This window comes from Xyrauchen texanus, chromosome 2 (assembly GCF_025860055.1).
Source record: "Xyrauchen texanus isolate HMW12.3.18 chromosome 2, RBS_HiC_50CHRs, whole genome shotgun sequence".
Classification (NCBI taxonomy): Eukaryota; Metazoa; Chordata; class Actinopteri; order Cypriniformes; family Catostomidae; genus Xyrauchen; species Xyrauchen texanus.
The window spans coordinates 12,725,085-12,742,956 of NC_068277.1; the positions used below are offsets into that span (position 1 = coordinate 12,725,085).

Consider the following 17,872-nt stretch of genomic DNA (forward strand, 5'->3'; position numbering starts at 1 on the left):
GGTCAGGAATCATTGGTTTGTGGGAGAAAAACCAAACATTCCAATAAGACATCTGCAAGTAACGGAGACCAGGGCAAAGGTAACATTGTTTATTTATAATTTCCTTCATACTGTAAGTCAAACTTCTGCCAATCTTCCTGCCAGCTATTGATATAGTAAACACATGTGCTAAAAGTAACTGTATATAATTAACAGACTTTGTCAAAATGTCAAAATGTTTACAATTGTCCCCGATAAGAGATATATATATATATATACACACACACACACACTCATATACATATACACGTTAAAATTAAAAACATGAAAAGTAATATAGAAACCAATTAATGAGGGTCATTTTTTCCCTTTACCTGTACCTAATACGAACTAACTGTTCGTATAACATTTAACCTTTAACCTCTTTTATAATGTCACCAGTCTTGTATATCTTATCCATGATTAAAGATATATAGTGTATTACAAATGCACTGTTATAGTGCATTTGTAACAAATGCACTCCCCTACTTTTCTTGACTAATCATTTAGGACTAGAAGCAATAGTGTTCTTGCACTATAAAAGGTTTTAACAGTTTTACCTCAGAACATAGATAAGGCTGCTAATGTGAGATAAGTCATGGCTATCTGTCTGCTAAGGTCAAGTTACTCTTATCAGACTTCACATTGCACAACATAAATAAAACATCATGAAATAAGGTGCTTATCTCATTTAATCTAGGCTGTCTGTTTGCATTTATGAGCTGGAAGGTGGGGAGTGTGTGCGGGAGTGTATGTATTCTTACCACAGGTGAGTGTTTCAGGTCTCAGTGAGGTTATAAGCTGGCCATGAAGGGAACGAGGGAACGAGCAGCGCGTTTCCTTCACGCCCACCCCCTTCTCTTTGATCCAGACCACCAACCATTGTAGGTTACAGTCACACAGGAGATAAGGGCTATCAAACTCCCTGAAAAATGGAAGCAGTATGTTAAAAATGATTGCAAAATTACAAACTACATCAGAGCCGAAAGTTAACTTTTTTGATAAGATCATCATATGTATTACATTTAGGCCAGGAGGTAAATTCTAGATGTTCCCTATCCAAGCATCAGTGTGTTTGAAGACATGGCAAATGTTATGATACCATATGTGTTTAAGTTACTGACTATGATGCTTTGTTAACTGATGCTCTAATTAACCACAGAACAGCTGGAGGGAAGGATATCAACACTGTAAAAAGAGTGTGTGTATTTTCGTTTAGGTATTCCATAGGGGTATTTATATTTATATTTCACCATTAAAACAGACAGTATATAGAACTTTTCCTGCAAGGAGGAAAAAACAACTTACAGTATTTTCAAAGAGCCAAGACTGTCAAAGATCCCTTGAGACAGTGATGAAAACTTGTTCTCTGAAAGATTACTATATCAAAAAAGAGAGCAGTTAGCTAAATGTACTGCGTCAATTCAACATTTAGATACACAAAATGTATGAAACGATAACAAAACAATACATGACAAACTGCACCATTGTCTTCCATCCACAAGTATTCTCAAGCCATTCGAGCTTGGATCATATTTATTTTATTTTTTATTATTTAATTTGTATGAAAAAAGGAGCACTATGCATGAACAACATTTAAATAAAAAATTAAAAAATGCACAAAGAAACACATTCGAAGTCTTCTGAAGTGATATGGTCACTTTAAATAATGACATCATTTTAATTTTTGGGTGAACTATTCCTTTAACAACATCATGTACAGTGGTGTCCAAAAATATTGCCACCCTTGGTAAATATGAGCAAAGAAGGCTGAGAAAAATGTAATCTGCATTGTTTATCCTTTTGATGTTTCATTGAAAAAAAAAAAAAACTAAAATGTAAGTATAAAAATTGAATGAGGGGATATTTTTCTCCAAAATACATTGGCCACAATTATTGGCACCCCTAGAAATTCTTATGTACACCTGAGTGACAAGGACTTGTTCAGCCATCACTTCCTGTTTCACATAAATATGAGGTAACACACAGGCCAAATTCTCTTTAGTCATCCATCAAAATGGGTTAGACTAAATAATATTGTTCTGATGTGCGGCAAAAGGTGTTGAGCTTCGCAAAATGGGAAGTGGCTATAAGAATATAGCTAAAGATTTGAAAATGGCCATTTCCCTCACCAGAGCAATAATTAAAAAGTTCCAATCAACTGGAGATCTTAAGAATCGGCCTGGAAAAGGACGTGTGTCTATACTGTCTCCACGCACTGTGAGGATGATGGTTCAAGTGGCCAAAGAATCTCCAAGGGTCACAGCTGGAGAATTGCAGTTAGTTGGGTCTTGGGGTCTGAAAGTCTAAAAAAAATAAACAATTGTCCCCACAAGTTGTTTGGGATGGTTTCAAGAAAAAAGCCTCTGCTCTCATCAAACAACAAACTCAAGCATCTTCAGTTTGCCAGACAATACTAGAACTTCAAATGCGAACCAAAAAAAAAAGGAGCTTATTGGCAGCAAACACCAGAGATGGGTTTGGCACACACAGAGATGAAGTACCCAATGCCCACATTTAAATGTGGTGCTGGTTCATTAATGTTGTGGGGCTGCTTTACTGCCAGAGGTCCTGGACATCTTGTTTGGATACATGGCATCACAGACTCCATCAAATACCAACAGATAAAAAAATCTAAACATGGCTGCCTCTGCCAGAAAGCTTACAATGGGCCCTGGTTGGATCTTCCAGCAGGACAATGATCCAAAGCAAACATCAAAATCAACACAAAAATGGTTAATTGACCACAAAATCAAGGTTCTGCCATGGCGGTCCCAGTCCTCTGACCTGAACCCCATAGAAAATGTGTGGGGTGAACTGAAGAGGAGAGTGCACCAACATGAAACTCTGAATTTGAAGAATCTTGAGAGATTTTGTATGGAGGAATGGTCTCAGAACCCTTGTCATGTGTTCTCCAAGCTCGTTTTGCATTAGAGGAGAAGACTCAGAGCTGTTATCTTGGCAAAGGGAGGTTGTACAAAGGTTAAACTATATAGAAGAATATTTATTTAATAATGAGATATTGTTTCAATTGTTTTACTTCAATTAAAATTTCTTTTTTGAGATTTATTTTTAATGAAAGACCAAAAAGATAAACAATGCTGATTTAAATTTTTGCTCATATTTACAAAGGGTGCCAATATTGTTTGCCTTGGATTTCCTTTTTCAGTACTGGTCCCACTTATTCAAGCGGGTTCCTTTAATGTATAAAACTAAAATCAGCATGACAAATAGTTTATGTTTTAAATTTTTCCTGTATGCCCTTGACATCACATATCTTTGAGGTGAAATCTGTTCAGTGGTTTAATTGAAACAGCAGGATCAGTTATATTCTTCACCTTCACCTGGTGAAGATGACACTCACTAATACATCTGCAGCTGTTGCTGCACCCATGGGAAGTCAACATTAACATGCTCATCTAACAGCACCTGTTAGGAGTTTTACCATTCTGTGAAGGCTAATTAGGCTCATGAATATCAGACAAACACCACAGAATGTGTGTCCCCATTACTGCACTCTAATACGAACGGTAAATAGAGTAACAGTAAAATATATAATAAAAATGCTTTTATTTACAGATATGTTTAAATGCAAAAAACTAATTAACACTATAATTATATAAGATATACAGGTCTATTCAAATATAGATTTCAAACAGAAAAAACTATAGACCTTTTAACTGTAAAAAATTTTGTCATGTATAATTAATTAAAAAAAAAACAATTTATTGAACTATCCAATGTAGAAAAAGTTGAGATAATGTCAAGGAATCAATAAAGACAAATGTTATGCAATTCAAGTTAGAGAAACTTTAAACAGTGAGTAAATACAATGTCAAGTTTGGTGGTGAAAGTAGAATAAACAGGCTTTTAAGCATTCTCAGATATGAATACTAAGAATATGGTAAAAAAGGTTGCATTCTTATACTATATCACGAATAAGGTCAGTTGACCCAAGCCAAGTTGATTTAACTTCTAAAAGTTTAGAATAATTGGTGCCTACACCACATTTTAAAGACGAACGACAGCAACAGGGCTTTCAAAATTTTGGAATGGTTTCTATTTCTGCAACGTTTCGCTGGGCAGCGCAGTCAACAAATGGGTCTGTAATTAATCTTTTAACAGTACCTTACAGCTAGCATCTCACTAGCCGTTTCACACCAACTTGATTTTGGCTGAGGGCGTCACACACCTACCAAATGTTGTGCTTGATGTCGATTTTTAAGAGTCGTTTTAGGGTTTGTTGACATTACATCGTCATGGTAACAAAGTTGTAAAATTGGATATAACTGTACACAGAATAGGTTTATAAGTGATTTTATTTTTACACACATATTTGTGACTTTATTTTACATACATATCCTTTATGTCTTGTGGTTATACTTTTGAAAAAGTGAGTATTTTAATGTAAATAAATTGGCCCCCATTCACTTCCACTGTAAGTGCCTAACTGAAACCTCGATATTTGTTTTTTGTTTTAAGAAAAGGAACAAGTCGTTATTAATTTTTGTGGTAATCAACATTATGCCACAAATGCTTTCGATTGAGCTGAACTTGTATTGAACCCGGAACATTCTTTTAAGTTTGACCAACTACTTGGTACTTTGGTAGGGCTGACACATGATCTTATGAAGAAATGTCGATCTACTTAATAAAGAATATCTTTTATATCAATAATTTTGACAATTATGGTCAGCTGTAGTTAAAAATGGAACTCATAATCCAATTTGAATTGTTAAATTGGTACAACTAATTTGTGTGAAGTTGACTAAACTAAAAATGGTTTTGCATCTGGTTGATGTAAATTTTTATATATTTTTTACATTTACTCAGCTTTTTATTTTTACAGTCTACCGCATTCACACTGCATTTTATTGCATTAAAGTAGAAGACAAAAAAATGTTTTAATCCTTGGTATGAATTGACCATAATATATTAAAAATAAATCAGATTTCCACTAATTTTTTTCTCTCCGTTGAAAAACAGGTAATAATACATAGAATAGCACATTTGTTGAAGTTCACAGCAGAGCTAAAACATGACTTACAGCTTGACAAGGTTTGTGAGACCCTTAAAAACATCCACATGGAGGCAGCCAATCAGGTTTTTGGACAAGTCACTGCAAGGCATAAAAGATAAGGGAATGCATTGTGTACATATACAAGCAAAATTCTTAAATTCTTATAGTCTTTTTTCTTGTGACATTGTAAAATATAAAGTGTTTTACATCTAAAAGGTCTAACACACCATTTACATACACAATTTGCAACAAGAGTTTTAAAGCTGAAGTACGCAACTTTTTCTGTTACTTTCAACTTTCCCAGCTTATTATGCAAAGACAAATGCATTCTGCATGCCATTCATTGGATAATATTCTCAAACACTGTGTTTCTGTTGAGCTATGAATGTTCCTCTGTTTGTTTTGAGGGACCAGCTTGAGTAACAACGTTACTCAATCAATGCATGAGTTTGGGGCGGGCCTATCTCTTAGATTGACCAATGGCAGATGGGGGCGTATTCAGAAAGCTGTTTTGAAAACAACGTTTATTTTTGCAATTCCATTTTGTGGGGCGGGAATTACATACTTCAGCTTTAATACTTTAATATTTTCAGAATATAGCCAATACATTAAAGAGGGAAGCTAAATAACTCATGGTTTGATACATTTCTCATTAAAACATTTTATAAATCGCACAATAAGTAATCCTGTCAGTTCCACTATGAACTTGTAGTGAAGAACTGCACAAAAGATACATTTTAGATACACAAATTGGGAACTGACCACAAACCTTGATTTTCTTCAATATTGACAGCCAAACTACCATTACATACAGTACTTGTAAGTGCGTAAATATATTACTGTCAATCTAGCAGCTATTCCACACTTTTGATAAGACAGAACATGCTTTTTGGCAAAGGTCTCTAAACCTCATATAAATCACTTGTTTTAATATCAAGCCACAAGTTTTAGAAATATAAGCATTAATCAGATGTATAACTGTGATTTATTACATTTCAATATTCAAATGGAGTTTTCATACAAATTTGTGACAGATTCAAATCATATTTTGTATATCTTATTATATAGAAATCACCTCTTTATGAAGCCAACTACATATAATGCTTGACATTGAAATGCTTGACAAGTCCCATATGTTGTAAAAAAAAAAAAAATCATCTTCTTTAAGATTCCCAATGTCTGTAACTTTATTCCTGTTATGGAACTTTTGGTATTTTTTTTTTTTTTTTTTTGGGTTTAATAAAGTCTGATTAGGGTTTATTCTAATATAGAAATATAATTCTACATTAGCATATATTAAACAAACTTTTTCAGACATTACAGAATATCATCACAATAAATCACTATAAAAGTTAGTACTACATTCATTCTCTAGCTAATATTTAATGAATGAATTTGCTATGCACCATTAGCAATTTCTTTTTAAAGTTCAGGACATTTTCTTCTCTGGAGGCAAAAAGTTTGAAAACTAAGCTGGGAGTATAAAACTGGGAAAATTTGATCTTGTGCACTCTCTGAAAATTAGTATGACATCAATCAATCAATCAATCAATCAATCAATCAATCACTATCTCTCTCTCTCTCTCTCTCTCTCTCTCTCTCTCTCTCTCTCTCTCTCTCTCTCTCTCTCTCTCTCTCTCTCTCTCTGAGGCGCTGCATACTTCTACATTTAACCAGCCAAAAAGAAGTTATATTGGCAAGGAGTGAGCCATATTAAAAAACCGCACCATACACACAAACCCTCACAGTGTGTCTGAAGAGCATATATAACCAAAAACTCCCCACATATACACTCAACTTTCTTCCTATTCCCTATTTTGTGTAACTTAATCTGCACTCTCCTTTCTTTTCTCTTTCAACAGATTGCACATACTCAAACACATACACACAATCACTGGCATATGTTAAAGTAGATAGCATCAGTCATGCTGTGTCGAAAGCTGTCTGGAAACTGTCCATCTGGAGTGAAGAACCACAGATATGTCTTATTTCTGTGGCTGCACACACCCAAAAGGTGCAACTGTGTGTTTTACTTGAATCAGAACATTTCCTCAAGTGCATTCTGTTGCTCCAAGATGTCAACTAAAACAATAAGCCATGAGAGGCTGTGCATTACAGTGATTTTACCACTGTAATTTTGACAACAAACCTCGAACGTGCCTAGTTTAATCAGAAATTAACATTTTATAAATATATGCTATATGCTGCTTAAGAGAGATTCTGAGCCACACTTACAGTCTTTTGAGGGCAAAAAGTCCATAAAAAGCTCCTGGTTCAATATGCGTGATTATGTTGTTCTTTATGTCCCTGCAAAAGAAAACAGGTTAAGATGCTGAACATTATAACATAAAGCACATAACAATAGTCATTGGTTAATTTCAAACACAAAATTCAAACTTGCACCACACACACACAAACAAGCCCTATAATAACAGGTTATTCAAAACTCAGAAAACATGCCAGTGGGTATAACACAAAAACCTTTTGATGCTTTGACGAGCTCTAGCTAATAGCCATAAGCAAGCACGCACCCCTTAATAAATCATTCTCATATAGCAGTGTAAGTAACAAACAACTGGAGTCCTTAGTAATTCAATAGGCAAAATGAATCAATTTAAGAAGGATAATTAAATAATATGCTGATGCACTGCAAAATATTATACATACATTTTAAGAATTGAAGGGCAAATTGTTTTACTGTAATTTGTTTTAGTATGCCTAGTATATAGACCTACATAATAAAAACTGACTGATAGCTAGCAGTTAATATAGTGCTGGGACCACACAGCACAAAATGAATCAGTTTGCAAAAATCCCAAAATGCAACAATCCATAGCCAAACAGTTCAAAGACTTATGTCAGTGATACCCAGAGCCCACACCTGAGCTATTCAGCTAGCCCTGTAGAAATATCACAGGGTTTCTGCGTCAAAGACTGGCTAACCCTACAGGTTTCTTTGATGTCATGCCATTTGTGGTTAAAGGGTGGAATAGAGTAGCGCAGAATACATGATATGGCAAGAGTGAAGGGTACACTATGTTAAAACCAATTATAACAGGTTCTTCAGATTGTTTTTTTTTTTTTTTTACTTTTACTGACTTAAATAGAATACCAGCATATATGAAGTTGTTTATATACATAATTGCTTTATACAAAACTTTTAATAGATTTTCAGGGGTAAAATTAACATTGTATATGGTTTAAAAAAAAAAAGCACTGATAAAATATGAAATTAAAGGGACAGTTAAACCAAACAAAATTAATTCTCTCATCATTTACTCACACTCGTGCCATTACAGATGTGTGACTTCTGTTGAACATAATTTTTTAGACGAATCTCTCAGCTCTGTAGGTCCACACAATGCAAGTAAATGGTGGCCAGATCTTTCCAAAGACCCAAAAAGCATATAAAAGGCAGCATAAACGTAATCCATATCTTCAGAAGCAATTGGATAGGTATGTGTGAGAAACAAATCGATATTTAAGTCCTTTTTTACTATAAATTCTCTTACCTGCCCAGTATGTGGTGATATGTTCAAATAATGTGATTTGGCAAAAACAAAACTAAAAAGAATAATGTAAAAGTGAAAGTAGAGATTTATAGTAAAAAAGGGCTTAAATATTGATCTGTTTCTCACCCACACCTATCATATTGCTTCTAGCTGATATATTTTTCAAATAAATCTTAGTTTGTGTTCAGCAGAAGAAATAAAGTCATACGCATCTGGGATGGCATGAGGGAGAGTAAATTATGAGAGAATTTTCCTTTTTGGCTGAACTATTCCTTCAAGATTGAACATAAACTGACTTAACATACTAACAGTTAATTGGACAGCTACTCTCAGTAAAGTGAGACACAAGTGGAGCGTATCAACATGCATATAGAGCAACAGAACCACACAGGTGCACTTGCAGAGGTTGTAACTGTGCCTCTTTATTTGAAGCTGCATTTTCTTTGCCAAACCATTATGCCCCAGATGCATTGTTAGACTTCAGATGAAGCATGGTACAAATGCGTTCTGAACTGTGGGTGACGAACCAAACAGTTTTTTTTGTTTTTATTATTATTATAATTTTTTATCATTACACCTCAATGTATGTACATTTTATTTTCAGAGCAACACATACTATCAAATGGGAAACATTTCCTTAACAAAAAATTTGCCAAACATTCCATAGTAATAACATGGTTTAAGAACGTGTCACCACGGTAATACCATGGTATTCTTTGAAGTAGCCTACCTTAGATACAAGGTACAAACCGTTGTATATAAATATGGTAATCGTTCAGAACCATGGTATGTATCCAATAATCAGAATACAGAATTTTTTAGCAAATGTTAGATGAAAATCACTAAAACAATTTACCATTAAAAAAGATATCTTTACTATTCAGACCAACAACAGCATTAATTGTACAACATAATACTGACTACTAAACAAAAAGGTTTAAAAGAAATGGATCCTGAGGGGCGGCTGTGGCTCAGTTGGTAGAGCGGGTCGGACACTAATCGCTGGATTGGTGGTTCAAATTCCGGCCCACACGACTCCACATGCTGAAGTGTCCTTGGGCAAGACACTGAACCCCAAGTTGCTCCCAATGGCAGGCTAGCGCCTTGCATGGCAGCTCTGCCGCCATTGGTGTATGAATGTGTGTATGAATGGGTGAATGTGTCACAGTGTAAAGCGCTTTGAATACCGTTAAGGTTAAAAAGAAGCTATATAAGTGCAGACCATTTACCATTTTATCATGAGAGAGTTTATTTCAAGTAAGAATAACTGTTGACTTGCTTTGAACAGCATACAGACAAGATTTTCCATACTGTGAGAAACAAATCCCTTAAAATATACTGAGAAGAGACAGTTGAACTTAAGCTCACAATGGGCAGCTCTCTGGAGTGAAAAGGCAAACACACATCCAGCACAGGGGGGATTCCTCTCCGAATCTACTCAGACTGGTTTAGAAAAATGCATTTGACATTTTATGTAGTCAAACCTCAACAAAGATATAATGCCTTATTGCCATTACCTCAAATACTATTTTAGCATTAGGGTATTGATGCATATTGCATCCATGGATTAGTTTTTATCATATTTATAACTTTATCTAAAAAGAAAAAAAAAAAAAATCACTGTTTTTAAATCACATTTTAACCATCCCTAATTCACTTTAAATGGTCCAGCGGTTTGACTAAATACATTTTCAATAATGTCAAACATTCCTTGTAGTCTCCCAATTAATTAAGTCATAAAAGCATGCATATAATAATAACAAAAGAATGAGCAAAATGCAGCTTAATATAGTTTAAATTAAATGTAGTATAGCATATCGTGGACATGTCAACTTTCCAAATTGCATTTCATGCCACCTACCCATTAATTGCAACATTAAGAGATCACTTTAAAAGGTGTGCAAAGACAAAATACATACATATACATACATATATACATATATATATATATAAAGGGGCTTTCATTGATTCCCCAGTTTTCAAGAGAAAACACACACACACACACACACACACACACTCAAATGCACAAATACAAAAGACAAAGACTCAGTGCACAGAATAATGCATGAATCAGAATGCTGACACTTCTGGCTTCAGCTCCATTCATTAGAATGACAAAAGCAGTGTGCAGCTCTGCGCTTGGGGGAATCTGAGTGAGACAGCTGTGGAAAACAGAAAGCCAGTGAGGGCACACAGGGAGCTGCACTAGTAGGTAACTGGGCCATTAGCTAAAAGCCTCCAGCCGCAGAAGCGCCGCTGTGCCATCAAGAGAGTGAAAGATGATTTCCTCAGACTTTCAAAGCATGGGAAGATCAAAGATGTTTACACTTCAAATGCGTTATAAAGATAAGAGTTTAGCTTTTTATTGCCTGAACTATACAATTTCTCCAACTTAAAGAGAGCAGAATTCCCTCTGATTATAAACAGAATGACATGCACATTCAGATTTGTTCACAGGGAATCAAGATGAAGCTTTGCACTTGGTTAAAATGGTCCAGTTAGAAGCTCTCAAGCCCTTATGCTTTTCTCTAAGACAATGCCTGCTGGTTGCTGGAATTCTGGGTCTCACCACAATCAAAACTGAACCAAACTTCATTTTCGTTTGCGTTCAAGCAAAACAAACTGAAAGACCATCTGTTTCTGAATGGGGCCCAGGACAAAGAGGGCTAAGATTTTGGATACAAAACCTCTTATTTTGGTCATGTTTGAAGGGTGGAAGTAGTTAGAAGTCCATGTGAAATGTATTTAGTCTAAGGCATAATTTACACACTCGTGAGCATGGTGTGAGTGCACTGTAAGAAGAACGTTTTTGTTTCGGAACCCATATTAACAGATTACAGCCTTTACAATTTGAGAGTGAGCTGCGATGTGTAGCGTCCCTGAAGTGTCCCAGATGCGGCAGCGAGCTGATCGTTTTGGCGTCTAACCTATTTTTGCAGCGCGGCTCACGCTCAACTCAGTGGCTGTCTTTGAGCAAATTAAAGCATTTGTTATACAAATATTTACTAGCAAATGAAAAGGTGTGGGATTCAGTAGATTTAGCAGTTTGTGCAGATGGTAAGTTAATGTTTCAATTTACTGTTATGGCTGTTTCACATTGCATGCGTGAGCAAGGTGTGAGCAGAGCACATTTTTGTTTGGCGTCCATGTTAACTGGTTAGACCATTCACATCTGAAACGTCAGCAGCACGTCAGTGCGTTGATAGAGCTGAAGTGCAGCGGGGGTTTCGCCCCGCTCAAGCAGTATGTGTGAATCAGGCATTAGGTAGCATTACGAGTATGCTGGTATTGGGCTAAAGTTGACATATTAACCGGTCTCATAGAATCACGTTAACACACATTTATGCAAACTTATTTTTAAGTAGATCGTTGTGGAACTGTTACACAACAGTTTTGTGGTGTAATAAACTCTAGGAGGTACCACAGCAAAAACTTTTAATTCCCTTTCACAGAAATCATGAGTAAAACACCAGCTTATCAATTCATAAACTCGTACTTTTTGCCCTTCTCCCAACACACTGTTACGGCGAAATTGTTAGGATTCGTAAGACGTAAATTTGGCTAATTCGTATGACATCGTGTGACAGCACTCGTTTGAATTCCTACGACTTTCACTACAGCCAATAATGTTGCTGGACATTGTTTCTATCCTATACGCAACAATTACTTGCTTGTCACACACAACAGCTTTCTATCATGTTAGCACACTCTACTGATTGGTTAATTTTAGATGAGGGATTTGAGTAAGGGCATAATATTAATAATTATGTCCTTAACTCCTCGTTCGCAGAACTCGCTCTTACTTCCGCATTAGACAACCAGGAATTTGCACGCGATGAAGTCGTACGAGGTAATGTGAACAACATCGTGTAAGACCATACGAAATAGCCAACTCGTAAATTATTTAAAAATGTTCATGAGATCAGGTTGCCTACTCCTTACATTGCTATCTTATGACATAAAAACGCTTTTACTACAGTCCATGACTTGTAATTCGATACATTTTAATGTTAAAATTCCATAAACAAGTACACTTAATAACTTGATTAAATGCAATCAAATTGTGCATTAGCTCAACTAATAGTGTTGTACTTGCAATACAAAGGACTGGGGTGACAAGACACGAAGAGCACGTGAGTCGACGCATAAGCCAAAAGTGTCATAAAAGCACCTAAAAATTACGTGGTTGCTTCAGCAATTGCGTTTTTCATGTCAAGTTTGCTTTTTATGACACCATTGGTTAGGTTTATGTTTAAGGTTTAGTGTAGAGGCTTACGTTTTGTTGATTTAAAACATTTTACAGTAGACAAACAGGAAAGGCATTAAAACTATGAAATGACACAAATGAAATTATACCAAATATATATTAAACAAATATTCTTCAATGGGAGGCAGGTCATTTATGACTGTTGCTCCTCGGCTTTGGAATGCTCTCCCACAACCCCTTCGGGAACTCACCACATTCTCCTCGATGGCATCTAAAAATTAATCTCTTCACTCATTGTTATCTCTTGGGTGCTTGTTAGGTTTTTTTTTTTTTTTTAAATGTGTTATCTGTCCATTTGCTGTATTTCATGTATTTTCTCTCATGTAAAGCAACCTTGGATTCAAGAAATGTGCTATATAAAATAAACATATTAATAAATAAAAACTCTCTCCTTTAGCATGTGGTATCCTGGGATGCTTTTCAACAGTATTGGGAGTTCTTATTCATGCTGGCACATTTTTATATGTTCATTAAATTTAGAAATCATTAATTTCTATTTGCCTACAAAAATATTTTTCACATTCAGTGAACTTTTAACTAGTAGTGTGTAACATATTTCAATTCTTGAACAGCAAATAACAGAAACAAAATTAAATTGCTTTTGTAACATGGTATTATATCATGAAGTATAGATGTCTATAATCAGCAACATTACCTCATGATAATATCAGTCATTTAAATGATAAAATGCACAACTGATAAAATTCTGGACGTGTATTTAGAGATTATATTGAAATAACAAAATCTGGAATAATGTCATGGATTATACACCCTTCGAATTCCTGCTGGATGACATCATGTACTTCTAGCGCTCAGTGAAGCAAAAGATTAATGGACTGCCTCTATTTTTCCTCATTTGAATCCATTGAATCTGGGTCTTCAATAGAACAAGCACACAAGTTAAAGCTTCATTCTTTAACAATACTTTTAGAACAAGCTTAATACACCAATCCCTTTATTCAAAAGTTCCTTGAAAGAAACATGTAATGTGATATGGCTGGATATCTTTTATGGTCAACCTCCTGCTGCAGCTCATTGAAAATCTGGGTCATGTAATGTATAGTCAACCAGCAGTATAATACAAAGTGCACACATAAAAAACAACACTAAATATGGCATTTCAATGTACAGGATCTAAATTTGGCCACCACAGGAGGGTGGGCTCATTTGACCAGCACCTCTACAGTGAGTGACACTGAATCACCAACGGAAGTCAAGAGCAGAGTGGTAAGCTGATGCCAAGATCAGACAATTGTGTTCCCTGAAGGCAACGGCTATAATTAACTTTCACTTGTTCATCCCCTTCAGTATGACCTCCTTGAGGTCTCTCAAACCAGCTTTAACCAACAGTCCCTCACTGGTACCTCACCAGAAATGATAAACCAGTGTTTCCAATTCCTTGACAAGATTGTGGTACAAGTTACTAAAGCTGGGTATTGATACAGATTTCCCAATTCTATTTGATTTTGATTCACAGCATGACTGAATTTTCACAAATTCACATATGAAATAATCATTCTCCCAGCTAATGCTGTTAATTATACAGAGGACCTTCTAACTAGGTCCTTTGTAAATGAGCGCATATTAACAAGAGAGGACTCCAATGTCTTTACCTCATCTGTGCCATTTGTGTTTAGATTTAAATATTTTTTTTAATTTTCTTAACAACTTAACAGAAAAGATATTAAAAGAGATATTATTCAATGACAAATGTATTACGTGGATCTCGTCTTTGGACACGCATTACATGGAACGAGTCAATTCAAACTCTCAACACACTAAAAATATGCTGAAAATTTGTGAGTGAAATCATAGTGTGAATTGGGGGGGGGGGGAGGTGTTATTTAAAAGCCTGTGATTTATTAAATATTTCATTTAAGACATTCTTTTTAATGCTGTAGTAATTAATTTATACAATTTGACATCAATGTTTATTTCTGTTTGGTGTGATTTTCTAAAACATGGTCAGAATCATAACTATTTATGATCATTGTAGAGATATATGTATACCTTATCTTCTACACCACTTTGATAACTGCATGGAAATCAGCCATCTGTGAGGAATACAAGTACATTTTTAAAGAAGGAATCGGTCGAGGTGGAAGACTAACTATTTGCAAAGATGAAATGCTGGACACAGACAACCCGATTCTCACCATAACCTACTATACTAAAGGCACCTTCCTTCTGCAAGGCAATGAGGCAAGCCTGAACTCATTCGAGGAGATCTTCCCCCTGCTGAAGGCCAGAGTAGAGGAGGAGAGAGACAAGCCTCACGCACACAACACAGACTCTGAGGAGGACGGCCCAGCCATTCTTTCACCTGCACCGTCAGACCGGTGACTGAGAGACAGTTTAGCTTTGCTAGAACTGGACTTCACTGAATTCAGAGAACACACTCAAGTCAAACTCTCAGACACACGCAACACAAATATTTACATCCAAGAGCACAAAGATGAGCTCAGACAGCTGAAGAAAGACACCAACTCCTCCATCACTGAACTCAACAGAGCTCTCAGAGAACTGCAAGGAGAAAACCAAACTCTCCGCGTACAGATGTGCAAGCTAGAGGAGGACAATGAGAGAAAAGAAGAGAGCTTCTCCAGACAGCTGCAAGAAATGACAGAGCAGTTACAGAAAAACACAGAAGACAACACACGTCACTACAGTACAGCTCCTACTACAGACTACACAAACACAGACAGCAAGCCTGCCACAAACACACAGACACCTGCAGAAACACAACCCCCCCTCCAGAACCTGATCCAGATGTTCTCCTCCTCATGGACTCTAATGGAAAGTTCTTGGACCCACAGAAACTCTTCCCACATCAGAAAGTCTCTGCAAAACGATGCAGCACAACTGGCCACGCCCACCAGATAATCAGAGACTTCCCAGGACACCCCTCATGTGTCATAATCCACACTGGGACCAATGACCTTCACTCGCTGCGCAACAACACTGCTGATGCTGTCAGAAAAATGGCAGAAATCACCAACAAAAAGTTCCCAGAATCCCGGATTGTTATCTCCACACTTCTCCCACGACATGACACACCACCACACATCATCCACAACATTAACACTGAAATTTCCCGCAGATGTTCTACACTTCCAAACATGCACCTGGTCCACCACCACCACATCGGCCCCCAACACCTGTACGATGGGCTCCACTTGCACAGAGATGCAGTGCGCATTTTTGCAAGGGCCCTTAAAGACACAGCTCTGGGCCGCACCCCGTCGTCACCGAGACATCTGCTACCGACTCCAGAACACTACCGGCCCATCCACCCCTACATGCCCAGACACACCCCCCCGACCCCGGTGACGAATCACCCCTACATGCACAGACACACCCCCCCCGACCCCGGCGAGGAGAGACGTCGGCTGGACAAGCATACCACATCATCCACACCCACCTATGGCTCACTATACACCTGTAAACCTGCAGTCACCAACTCCACGTCCACCTGCTGGCCATCAAGCCCCCATTAGCAAGAAGAAACCAAAAAAAACCCCGACACCCAGATAAATCCCTCCACCCGAGAGCACCGAGCTACGCTGAAGCTTTAGCCCGGCCTCCTGCTCCACCCACCAGCTCCAGCTCCAGCTCCGCCAGCGAACTGAGCCAGATCAGAGAGATGCTACACACACTGTGCAACCAGCTCCTGAACAGATAAGAACACACACAGTGCTCTACTGACAAAAAAAAAAAAAAAAAAGAAGTGCACTATTGTAAATTGTTTGCCATGTATGTTTTCACATGTACACTAGCTTCACGTTACTTTCTCTCTGTCTCACCAAATAGGTTTATCTTTTAGAATACGAATGCGTTCATTTCAAATAAGTTGCTGGAATATTCAGGGTCTTAATTCTTCAACATTTGGTTCTAAAAGCACAGACCCAGAATTTCTAAAACATATCGAAGATGTTGATATAATAATCCTCACTGAAACCTGGTGTCGAAATGATGCGCTTACCTACTGTCCCTCAGGCTATTATGAAGTAATTGTACCCTCAGTTAAAATAAGTACAGTTCATCGTGGACAAGACTCGGGAGGAATTCTGGTGTGGTACAGGGAGGATCTGGCCAAACACATTTCTACTATTTCAGTTGGAAAATTTCATTGCTGGTTAAAACTAAACCAAATTGGCATTTCTGCTACAGACACATATCTCTGTGCCATCTACATTCCCCCAGCGGATTCCCCTTACCATGACGAGGAATATCTCAACAACATCCACACAGAAATCAGCCGTTTCCAGGCCCAGGGAAACATGCTGCTGTGTGGAGACTTTAATGCAAGAACTGGATCTGAACCTGATGACGTAGATCCAAAGGGCAATGAATATGACTATGGCCAGAACCCCCCCGAGTCTCACAAGAAAACTTCCACCGAGAAACAACCTTGACCAGACAGTAAATAAAATCGGTAGAGAGTTGGTGCAGCTCTGCCGAGCCTCAGGCCTGTACATACTGAACGGCAGGATCAGAGGGGACTCTTTAGGGAGGTTCACGTGTTGTTCAGGTCTTGGAGCTAGTGTAGTTGACTATGCCATCACTGACATGGACCCATCCTCCTTCAATGCATTCACTGTCAAACAGCAAACTCCGCTTTCTGACCATAACCAAACTAACATCTATATCAAAACACACGACACACCAGAACAAAACAGACTGGAAACCTGCCAAATGTATCAGGTCCAGCAGAGATACAGATGGGCTCCGGACAGCGCAGTTAAATTTGTCCAAGCCCTCAGTTCTGAAGAACTAAAAAATCGAATAAATACATTTATTAATAAAAAATTTGAAACAACTAAAGATGGTGTTAATTCGGCCACAAATGAAATCAATTACATATTTAAAAAAGCAGCACATAGAAGTGAATTGAAAAAGAAAGGCAAAAAATACACTAAAAATACTCCAAAAGATGAAAAATGATTTGACTCAGACTGCAAAACATTAAGAAAAGAACCAAACAACACTGACTTAAGAACTGAATACTTTTCAAAACTAAAAATATATAAAGACACGATTAGAGTGAAGAAGCAA

General features: G+C 37.1%; 1 protein-coding gene across 1 annotated transcript in view; it reads right to left on the bottom strand.

Moving 5' to 3' along the window:
* The window catches only part of LOC127658367 (adhesion G protein-coupled receptor A3), a 63,256-nt gene that overhangs the window by 22,627 nt on the left and 22,757 nt on the right, over nt 1-17,872 (bottom strand). Inside the window, exons 3-6 of the mRNA XM_052147629.1 lie at nt 7,274-7,345; nt 5,066-5,137; nt 1,327-1,398; nt 783-943 (exon numbers count right to left, since the gene is read on the bottom strand). Coding sequence (XP_052003589.1) covers nt 783-943; nt 1,327-1,398; nt 5,066-5,137; nt 7,274-7,345 — 377 coding nt within the window. The remainder of the gene's footprint in view (nt 1-782; nt 944-1,326; nt 1,399-5,065; nt 5,138-7,273; nt 7,346-17,872) is intronic.